This window comes from Nelumbo lutea, chromosome 3, assembly GCF_056320005.1.
Source record: "Nelumbo lutea isolate HS-2025 chromosome 3, American lotus-T2T, whole genome shotgun sequence".
NCBI classification, from domain to species: Eukaryota; Viridiplantae; Streptophyta; class Magnoliopsida; order Proteales; family Nelumbonaceae; genus Nelumbo; species Nelumbo lutea.
The window spans coordinates 34,571,387-34,583,432 of record NC_142686.1 but is presented as its reverse complement, the minus strand read 5'-3'; the positions used below and the strand labels follow the sequence as shown (position 1 = coordinate 34,583,432).

The 12,046-nt window shown below is 36.4% G+C and overlaps 1 protein-coding gene across 1 annotated transcript; it reads left to right on the top strand.

Moving 5' to 3' along the window:
* The first annotated feature begins 7,879 nt into the window (after positions 1-7,879).
* LOC148864174 (pentatricopeptide repeat-containing protein At1g02370, mitochondrial-like) lies at positions 7,880-11,470 on the top strand. The gene is made up of 2 exons (XM_088979043.1): positions 7,880-8,245; positions 10,005-11,470. The coding sequence occupies exons 1-2, from the start codon at positions 7,985-7,987 to the stop codon at positions 11,235-11,237; spliced, it is 1,494 nt and encodes a 497-aa protein (XP_088835169.1). The 5' UTR covers positions 7,880-7,984; the 3' UTR covers positions 11,238-11,470.
* The last annotated feature ends 576 nt before the right edge of the window (positions 11,471-12,046 follow it).

The following is a 12,046-nucleotide window of genomic DNA, read 5'->3' as shown; positions in this document are numbered from 1 at the left end:
ATATACCTGTCAGACACTGATTGTTTATAAATGAGTGTAAAGACCCATACATGTAAGAGTAACTCTGAGTTTTACTAAGTGTAAAGACCCATACTATTTCCTTAATTCTAATGAAATATTCTCAACTGAACAATTATACACAGTATAATCATACTTGACCATGAGTATGCATTCAGTTCTCAACCGAACAACTTGCACCATTGTCCTTGTTCTATTGAACTATTCTCAACTGAACTAGTATCTTTGTTGTACCAATAGTTGAAGTTCTCTACACTACTGTGACTGCATTTCCTGCTCTCTCATTATGTGATTGAATTTCTTGTACTTGGAACTGATCTGTAGGATCAGCTGAAGGATTGTATACTTATCAATAGGGCTCACACGTCATTTGCACAGGCAGATGTGCTAGTGGGCCCACACATTGTCATTTGCAAAGGCATGTATCTGTGGGGCCCACATATATTATATTTGTTGGTGGGACAAACGTGTCATTTGTAAATTACGTGTCTTAGTGGGCTAATGAGTCTTGTACAAGTGCACATGCCATTTGGCACATGTGCACATTCATACTTACCAACAAGTTTCAAAGTATCGATACGTATCATTCCGGGAGCTCCTCGATACGCCCTTACAGAGGGTGTATCAGGGCTCTGACTTGTTCATAGGGTAGAAGAGCCTTAAACCGGCACCTTGAACCAGTTTAAAAAAAATTAAAAAAAATGCATCAATATCGCTGGTACGCCCCTATCGGTGTATTGATATTTTGAACCTTGCTTACCAACTGATCTTTTGACAAGATCTCTCAAAAACATGGTTTTAAGAAGGGAAAATTCGTATGAATGTGACAATCTAGTACCCGAACTTTAAAATGCGACAATCTAGTATCCGAATTTTCAAAATGTGACAATCCATTATCTATCGTTAATCAACCATTAAGTGACATTTGAAAAGTCAAAAGTGCCCTTCGAATGCCATATAATTCTCTTTATCAACCATCCAAACGTTGACAAAAAACTGAACAATCCCAAATCTTAGCCTTTTTTATTCAAAAAAGTTGGTGACTGTTTAGAAGAATATAGAATTTGGGACTGTTCATTTTATTGTCAACGTTTGGATGGTTGATAAAGAGAATTAGATGGCACTCTTAAGGCATTTTTGACTTTTCAAATGTCACTTAACGGTCGATTAATGGACTAGTTAACGATAGGTACTGGATTGTCACATTTTGAAAGTTCGGATATTGGATTGTCACATTTTGAAAGTTCAGGTATTGAATTGTCGCATTTTAAAGTTCAGAGACAAATTGTCACTCAAGCTAAAGTATAGGGTACTATAAGGAATTTTTCCTTTAAAAAATGACTCGAAAATGGAATCGTTTTGGCCATTGGTTTACGATTCAACCGTTCGGTTCGAATGGACGGCTTGTTCTGACAAAAAAATAATTAAAATAAAAAACAGCCAAATGTTGAATGGGTGGACGATTCGACCATCCGGGTCAACGGGTCGTTAATTGATTCAGCGGTTTTTGGCCAAGGACTAGATTTGGAGTAAAACGAAACCGATCGCTTAAACGATTCTCAGGCCAAATAGTCCAGCTGTCCGATTTAATGGCAATTCGAAGAAATACATTACAAAACAATATTTGGTCTTTAAAGGCTAGCTCCAAAAAGCCCAACGTGTATTTTGATCTCGAGTTGTAAAAAGATCTAGATAGAAAGATCGGCCAGATATCCACTTGGTTGGGAAACTTGGGATTCATGTGGTCATAATGAGTTTCGTATAGCTTTTGTTTTGTTGGGGACTCATCACTCCTGGTGGTCCAAGTTCTCTGAATCCACTAACATATATATAAAATAGCTTGGTTTTCAAAACTGGACCAGACCGGATGGTTGGACTGGAAAAATTAGGAATTGGTCATCTGAGTGGTTTTGTTTTTTTTTTTAAACCGTTGATTTTGGTCAGTAAATCGTTGAATCGGTCGGTTAATCGTTCGAACGATTTTGACTATTTTTTATTTTTTTAGTTCTTTTATTTTTTTTGTCAGAATGGATTGACCTTCAGGTCGAACGATTGGATTATTTGACCCGGTAACCAGATTCCTGACCGATTCGATTTTAAAAACCATGTAAAATAGAGTTCCACCTTAATTTTAGTTGATGCTCAAGCTTTCAAAATACCCTTTGTTATAATAAAATGCAACCTAATTATTTATAAGGTCTTTATCTTCCGTTCTCATATTTTGTTTTTTCTCAGAATTATATTACAAGCCCAGGAAATACAATCAATAAGGAAAATGAAAATGCAACACTAAAAAAGCAGACAAAACTTTGCTGAAAATATATCACTGAGAAAGGACAACTTGAGAAAACCTTTGCAAACAGTGGAAACATTAATGAGACATCAAAACATTCAATAGAGATCATTTCAGCATTAGCATAACTCCCCCAAAAGCTTAACCAAGCACTAAAATGCAAAGCCTCCAATGGCAAATAAAAACAAAATTTCAGCTTGCCGTTTAAAACAAAGCAAAATTTCAGGGCTTAAGTGGAAGCAGGAGAAAGCCAAAGTCCTCCTTCCAAGTTTCAACTCGGATAAGAGTGTTATTTCCAAAAGAAAATACCTTGCCAAACTAGCTCATCAATAAGAAGTTTGAATCACCTTGCCACATAAATCATGTGGACCCTTTGGTTCATGGGAAGTGTATACCTTCCAATGAGAGATGAACACATCGTCTCATCTGTCTTAATAACGACCTAATGAGGCTTCACCATTAATAGGGGTTGAACCAGCCACTAACAAACAAAAAACACCCCAACCCTACTTTCAAGCTTCCAGATGTGGTCCCCACTTCATATGCATCAATTTTTTAGATGCAAAATCTGCACTACTAATATATGTAATTGAGGCAAAAAAAAAAAAAAAAAAAAATTCATCAGGTTAGAGTGCAAATTATAAGCTTAGTTTGGGAAGAATACAAATATAAGGTTTAGAAATACTATACAAGGTTTTGCACTAAACATATTTGTAGTTGCATTCTTCCCAAACTGAGCCATAGTCACAAATAAATGAATGCAAAACTGAATCAGGTGCAAAATTTGTATATAATTCAGATTTACATTGGAAACAAATGCAACCGAATGGTGATGATGGTTTGGGTAAATGATTTTCCGGCTGTATAAGGATTTAGGCTTGTGTTGAAGCCACAAACTAATCCCAGTCCAGACCAAGCCCATTGGGTCAATGGCGATGTCTTATTGGCCAATGGATCTTGTACAAACAAGAGACAAATCCAACCTTTTGGTCTTTAAAAGCCCACAGGGACCATCCAATATTCAATAATTGGTGACTCCGTATGCCTTCTTCATCATTCCATAGTGGTGATTGGGAGTGCTTATTGTTATTGGATAAGTGCTTATTAATTAGTGTTTATCCTAATAATCACTTGTGATTATTTGGTGAAAAAAAGCACTTCTTTCAAGTGGGGGGTAGTATAAGTATTATGAAAATTATGTGGCGGGCCAAGATGGACCAGAAACACAACAAATACTTTTTAAAAGGTGCTTAAAAAAGAAAACAAAAATTAAATTATATTCAAAATGGGCTTATGTTCTGAAAAAAGCACTTATTTGAGCTTATTTCCCAAGCACATATAAGTGCTTATTGGTGTGGTCCCAGCAAAAAATAAGGGCTTTTTCCAAATAAATTATTAAAAATAAACTCTCCCAAATGGGTGTTTATTGGGTAAGTGAGTAGTATTGTAAACCCGGTCTTTAGTATCTATCCTTAACTCATTTTGGCATTTTAAATTTTTTCCTCTTATTCTTACCTTTCAATCTGAACAAGGATTCTGTAACATCTATGTCAAACAATACTCAATGATTTTCCTCCTAAAGCTCCTTTGCTTCTTATATAATAAAGCATTCATGAGTTTTTATAACACCTTATCCACACTTTGGTTAATTTTGATACCAAACACAACAAGGGATTCAAGTAGAGATTTGAGTATGATATCTATTTGCATAAATTCATCATTCTCCACTCTTGGTAGGTGTTTCAATCCAACCACTATCATTCATTCCACCATATATTTATGCATGGTTTTCAAAATCGGACCGGAAAAACAAGAACCGGTTAGGTAATTGGTTGCGTTTCTTGACGAAATTAGATTTTGGTCAAAAAATGTTGATTTGGTCAGAAAATCGTTGACCCGGGCAGTTGAATTGTTTGAACTGTTCAACGGTTTTGATCGTTTTTTTAATTTTTTAGTTTTTTGTCATAACGGATTGACCATTCGACCCGGGAATAAGACCCCTGACTGGATCATTCTCCGAGTTGGTTTTAAAAACCTTGTATTTATGAGTCAAGTTAATGCTAAACATATAACCATAAATGTCGATCCTCCAAGGTCTCATTTAGATTTCAATGAGGAATCTTCAAGAGTGTGAAGTCAACAATGCCAAGTATAAGATCTTCCTACTAAGAATTCTTAGTTAATATTAAAGCTATGTTTTTAGTTTATATTATTAGGCTTATTCAATTTATCCTTAAGTATATAAACAAGTGAGTTGATTGATGCATCTATAAAACAAAAATTGTCAATGCATCCAACTTCAAATGAATCATTTGTATTGGTCTTCTGCTTGCTTATATTTGTAATTAGATCACCATCCTTACTAATAGAGCTTTTTCCTTGGGGATTGACCCCATTAATCTTGAACAAGTGGAGTATTAGTAAATAATACTCCTCATTAGTCATTATGAAGAACTTGCTAAATCCTCATCTCATATATGGTAATCACTAAATTGCCATTTTATGACTCTCAAAAGCTTTCTACCTCTACTAGGATTCATGGTTTTCAAAACCGGATTGGATCGGACCGGATGGTTGGATTGGAAAAACTGGGAATCAGTTTGTTTTTTTCCAAAGCTAGATTTTTGTCAAAAACTGTTAATTTTGGTTAGCAAACCGCTGACTCAGGCAGTTAACTGTTCAAATAGTTTTGACATTTTTTTTATTTTTAATTTTTTTTGTCAGAACGGGCCGGCCGTTCAGTTCGAACAGTTGGACCATTCGACCCAGAAACTAGACCCCTGACTGGTTCGTTCTCCGGGTCAATTTTAAAAACCTTGCTTGGATCAAACTTGAGAGATGGTTTTTCCTCCCGCACCTCTGTGTGCAAGCTTCCCTCTCACATTTCCAAATGCCACTTTCTTTCTTATATATGTGAGTCCACTCTTAGCTCTCTTGCTATCGGAGTCTACTAGCTTAGAAGGCAATGGGTGAAAAACACTGTAACTGGATTGATGATGTATCTGTTTCAGGGTGTTTTTCCTCCATTATAGTATGTGTCTCAACAGGTGGATGAATGCTTGAAGTCTAGAGATGTAGGATCGATCACCAAGGGTTGGGTCTCAATGAGTTTGGCATGGACCATGGTTTTTGAACCACCGTTGACCTGGATGGTTGGACCGTTCGACCCGGGAAAAAAAACTATTGAATCAGTCAATGACCAATTGGCCCAGATGGTTGAATTGTCGATCCGTTCAGTTTTTTTGGCTGTTTTTTTTATCAGAACAGACCATCCATTCGAACCGGGTGATCAAACCATCAACCCAAAAACCAATAGTTAGAATGATTCCATTTCTGGGTATTTTTTAAAACCATGGGATGGATAACTACTTGGTCATTATTACGCGATACATTTTACTTGTTTTCTTCTAATAATAATGTTATTTTGGTCAAAACACAGATAATGGAGAACGATGCTATTAATACAAATTTACGATTGTTGTTTGTGATTGTGGCGACCTGATTTCTAGTGTCCATACCTCAACAAATTTTCCTTTTTTGTGGGGAAGTGTAATGATGTATCTAATGGTGTAATTTGAACCCTTAGTTTAGACTCTTTAGACATGTTTAGTCAAAAGTTTAATTAACAGAATAAAACACTTGTTTGTATAATATCATTTCCCTCTATCAAAGTGCTTTGTACTCAATTGTCAAATTAATAATAACATTTTATTGCCCATGACATGTTTCATATATACTATGAAGAAAACAAAAGGGATTTCAGGCATCATGGCATGTAAAATTGATATGGAATTTATAGAAAATATTATTAAAATTAAAGTTTGATTTTCACGAGAAATGGGTGCCTCTCTAAAGAATTTAAGCCTGCTAGAAGATCAGACAAGGCGATCCACTCTCTTATATTTTGTGCTTTGTGTTGAAGCTCTCGCTAAGAAAGTGGAGAAGGAAGCTCAAGAAACCAAGAATTCCATTCGGTGCAAAATTTCTAGGGTGGTTCCACTATTCTCATTCTACAATTTGCAGATAATTGCCTCATATTTACTAATACTACCATCCTTGTGTGTTTCAAAATCAATTTGCAGATAATCAATTTAATCAATGACATTACTAGATAAGAATTAAATCAAATTTTATTCCCTAAAACATCGGTGAGGACAAGATGATTTAGGGACCTAAACAAAATTGGAGAACATTTGGTCAAGTCAACCTATGTTGTGAAATGCAATTCAGCTTTGGATGGTGGGAAATCTTTAGACTAGTTCTCTAGGGTTTGGAGACTCAAGTGCTTTTTACCCAAAGAGAGAGAGAGAGAGACTCAAGTGCCCCCCCACCCCCACCCCAATACTTCTTATGGTGTCTGCATGTATGAGGAGGATATCAATCATGTTTTTAGAAGTTGTGATTTTGCTAAACAAATTTGAACTACTACTATTCACCCTTGTCTCGACGACCCCAATGAGAATGACTAATCTATAATCGATCGAACGAGGATGAGTGCTAATGCTGATTGTAAAATAGGGCATCTTGTGGTTAATTTGAAAAACAAAAAAAAAAAAAAAAACATTGAATATGAAGGTTTTTATCAATATCATCCTTCAGACTGCCTTGAACCTGTTTATGGAAAACTTGGAATGTTCTAAGAACATTACAAATGACATGCATGATAAAATGCGAAAGCTCATCTTGTTGAAATACCCTAAAGGTGAGTTTATCAAAATAAATTTTGATGCTTCTCATAACAAATCTAGTTATTGCTCGGTTGCTAGCATTGCAAGAGATCATTTAGGCAATGTGCTTGCTATCAAAACTTGCGAGATTGATTGCTCATATAAATCTAGGAGAGGCATAAGATGCTTATTGGGAAGCCCATAATCTAGTGATGAACTTCAAGGACTACCCCATCATCATGAAGTGACTCGAAGCTTGTCATCTCTTCTCTTTTCTAGGTCATTGATTCTCCTTGAGATTGAAGGATATCACTTTTCCAACAGCTTGGAGCTTAGGGATCTGTTCAAAAAAGGTGTTGCCTATCATCACGTATATCATGGAGCAAATCAAGCAACAAATTATAGTAGGAGTATTCATTATACGGTTCAAATCATAAAACCAAGCCAAATTTGTGGTTTTGATTGATTTACACCTAAAGCGGTTTGATTATAGTTTACGGTTTTGGTTTGGTTTATTAGATTTCATAAATCAAATCGTAAATCGTAAATCGTAAACCGATAATGTAAATGTATAAATGCAATATGAATGTATCATGTATAGATATTTAAATTGAATGCATAAGATTATAAGTCTAATAAAATAAAAATTTTAAGTTTTAATTTTTAGAGAAACTATTTCGACTTTCTAATTGGATTAAGTCCAATAAAATTTCAAATCCCCAAACCATATTAGAAACCGCACCGAATCATAACAAAACGGTTTGGTCTGATATGGTTTCCATACCAAAATGGTTTTGGACCTTTGGGCATTGGGTGAATTTACGTGGAAGGTGGGGTAAAATCGTAAATGTGTAACCCCGCCCCCATGGAGACAAAAAGAGGTTTCAGTGACGGAAGGCGAAGGAGCATAAAACCTCGCAAAACCCCTGGTGAGGTGAGAGTGAGACATACAGAAGAAAGCACTTACCAAACATTACAAAACGCAGAGAGATAGAGAGAGAGAGAGATGAAAAACGCGACTCGTCTGATATGGGCAGGAGCAGCGGCAGCGAGAAAGCTGTGTACGGCGGTGGTAACGGAGGTGAAGCCCCAAAAGGAAAAAGCAGATTCCCTGTACCGTAGATTATCGGCTTTGGGCGCCACGGGGGGGAGTGTATCCCAGGCGGTCAATAAATATGTGAGGGAGGGAAAATCTGTCAAGAAACGCCAGATCGAATCTTGCATCAAGGAACTCCGCAAGTACAAGAGATTCCAGCATGCCCTTGATGTTAGTCTCTCTCTCTCTCTCACACACACACATCGAAATACAGAATTTGTTAGAAATTGATGATGATTAACATCTTGTTTTTGGTTTGATAGGTATCATATGAAGTGCTTATTAGTTTCAGTTTAATTTTCTTCTCAGAGGGCTTTTTTAATAGTCTGCTCAATTGGCTAGTCTAGCTAAAGAAGCTTCATTAATATTTACCATTGTAGAATGAAAACATTAAAATGTAGACGAAAATGCTGCCAATGCCTAGGACTGTTAAACTATTTTTATTTATTTCTTTTAAAATTTGAATTTTTAATAAGAGAAGTTTTCTTTAAGTTCTTTAAGTAAGTTAGTTTGGTATCTTCTCTGGAGGACTTCTTCTATTTCAGCCATAAAGTGGATGGGTTCCTCTAAATTAGACATTTCCTTAGGCAGTGTGTTTAACTTGTTACCGAGTGATCATAAGCTTTATGGTTTCAATTTTCTATGGTTCAAAGGTTTTCCTGAAATAAAGGCTTTGTTTTTCCAGTAAACACCGGCTTTTGGTTTGTTGCCTTAAGTGAATATACGCTGGCATGGGGAAAGCATAACACCCGTTTCAAATAAAGTGGGTTGATCTTTTTAATGAATAATTACTAAACTATTTATTCTTTAGAGAAAGCATTTGGATTTAGTTTGGACCCAAGTCGGAAGGAGATTCCTTCAGGGGAAGATTCTTGCACTAGTACATGGGCTGAGAATTGCATTTGCATTAGGTTAGGAAGGAATTCTAGAAGGAGACTAACAAACTATGATCAGATGGATGCAATCTCAAGTAGAAGGTCCTTGGTGCTTGAGACACAGTATATGAGAGGCCACATCTTTGTAAGCTGGTTTTTTTTTTCTTGGTTAGAACTCTCTCTGCCAGGAAATTGTTGAACTCTATTTTCTTTTTTCTTTTAACAAACTCTTTACCTTACCTTTCAAAAGAAATGCTAACAGATAAAAGATGGCTTGCCTCACCAAGGAATGACCAGGCAGAAATTCCATTAGGGTATTACCATATGGGGGTGACTTAATGTTTTCTACTCTTATCTTAAAGTCTAGGATAAGTGGAAGTTTTGTTAGTTTATGTACTATTGCACTCTTAATAAGATCCATGTTTCTGTTTTAAGACAGAGATTGCTCTACGTGTTTTTCTAAAGTGCATCTCTTGCTTACACCAGAGTTGGAGTATTTATGGGCATCCAATGCTCTGTTCATATAGCATACAAAATAAAACACCCCATTGGTAGTTTGGTATCACACATTACTTATGCTAGGTTTTCTGTTTGATTACTGTTCTTGGGGACCAGTGCTTATTATGCCAAAGGGAAGCTTCTCTCTATCCCCTTTGACTAGATAAGTTAGGCTGTAGGGATTCTCTCTATCACACATTACTTATGCTAGGTTTTCTTACTCAGAAGATTTAGCTTCACAAAGGCTTAAATCCTTTTGTTCTGCCAGCAATGTTAGGGCTGCCTAGAGCACATCATTGTTGGGCCTTTCATGAGCATTATACTAAAACTTCTGGATACTTAATTGACTATTTAACATTCACTAATCATCATGTGGAGACCCTCATCTGCATATTTATTATCCTTGATTATTTATGCTCTTCTGCCTTCTACCTTGTTTATTTATTCTATGTCTTTGGCTCTGTTATTTTCCACTATTCTGAATTCTACAAAATGGATATTGAATTTCTACTTTTGCACAGATTTTTTTCACCTATTTACTTGTATCACTTACGCAGCTAATGGAGTGGATGGAGAAGAGGGATACTGTTCTATCCTACAGTGACTATGCTGTTCGTCTCGATCTTTTGTCGAAGACTAGGGGTATACATTCTGCAGAAGAGTACTTCAACAGCCTTTCTGAACCTGCAAAGAACCGATTAACCTATGGAGCTTTGCTGAACTGTTATTGCAAGGAAAAAATGAAAGATAAAGCTCTAGCTCTGTTTGAGAAGATGAGTGAATTGGGTTTCAGTTCAACTTTGGCCTATAACAATCTAATGACCTTGTACATGAGACTGGGCAAATCAGCGGAGGTTCCCCTCTTATTACAAGCAATGAAGGAGAAAAACATCTCACCAGATAATTTTACTTATGATGTATTAATTGCTAGCTATGCTTCTACAAAAGATTTTGCAGAAATGGAGAGAGTTCTAGCAGAGGTAGAAAGAGAGATTGGTGACAATGTCAATTGGAACACATATAGTAATGTGGCTGTTGCTTATGTTGAGGCTGGTTTGTTTGAGAAGGCTGAGTTAGCTCTTAAACAATTGGAGAAACAGATGAAGCCCCGTGATCGCATGGCATACCACTTTCTAATTAGCTTGTATGCAGGTACGTCTAATTTGTCAGAGGTTAATCGGGTTTGGGCTTCCTTAAAATTAGCACTTCCGAAGATTACCAACTTGAGCTATCTTGTCATGCTTCAGGCTCTTGCTAGGCTTGATGATTTTGATGGCATCAAAACATGCTTCAAGGAATGGGAGGCAAGTTGCTCAAGCTATGATATGAGGTTGGCTAATGTTTACATAAGTACTTGCCTCAGACGGGATATGTTAGAAGAAGCAGAATCAGTTTGTAACGGTGCCATTCAGAGAAGTTCAGCACCCAACTTCAGGACATCGGAGATGTTCATGGATTTCTTCTTGAAAGCCCGCAATGGTGATTTGGCTCTGAAGCACATGGAAGCAGCTGTCTCTAAAGTTAAGAATAATGAATGGCAACCAACTCAGGAAAGGGTGGAAACATTCTTGAAGTATTTTGAGGAAGAGAGAAATGTTGAAGGTGCTGAAAAATTCTGCAAGATGCTGAAGGAAGTTAATTGTCTTAATTCCGAAGTATACCATTTATTGCTTAGAACGTACGTAGCTGCTGGGAGAAGAGATCCTGCATTGCCTAAAAGGATGGAAGACGATAAGATTGAGATGACTGATGAGATAAAAAATCTGCTTGAGGTGATTTGCCAGGAATAGATTGTTTAATGAAGAGTACGAGCAGCCATAGTAGGATATGAAAAAAAACTCACTTTTAAAGGAAATTCTGCTTTTTAGACGGTGTACGCATTAAATCCATGTATCTGTGCCATGATATTAACAGATCCAAAGAAATTGTCCCTCCAGACTCCAGTGGAACAATGGAAGTGTGTTTCTGAGTTCTGACAGTAAACAAAAGAATGGATGGTTTGCCATTTCAATTTCTAAGTAAATTTAGGCTGTGTTTGGATAGAAATTTATTTGTAATTTTTGAATGCCCAACAACTCCATTCATTGGCAGCAAATCAATACAAACTCTCTCTTAACAAAAGCATTCAGAAGCCCGTCAGGTATAACAGACCAAGTGGTTACATGATAAAGACTTAAACCAATTTTAGCATATTTATGAGCCAGGCGATTGCTATTGCGACCAACAGAAATTTATTATTATCTACTGGTAAAGATCATTGCCTTTACTAGATTTCAATTTTATTTTTCATTTTCATCCGAAGCAAAGGAAACAGAGGTATATCTGATTGTAGCTCCGTTGAGCCACATGGCGCAATTCAATTGAGTTGTCTGCTAGACATTTCACTACAATAATTTGGCTTCTTAAGAGTTAAGATCACAAATATTTGAGTTTGTTATTGGAGACCCTAATTTTCCATCCAGAGTTATGATCACAAAACTGTCTGTTTATGTCATCTCCATCAAAGATACAAATAGGCTTTAGAAGACCTAGCCAATAAACTGACAGATGGGTTTGGGCAAGGGAAAAAGACAAAAAAAAGTTAGAAAACCAGAAAATT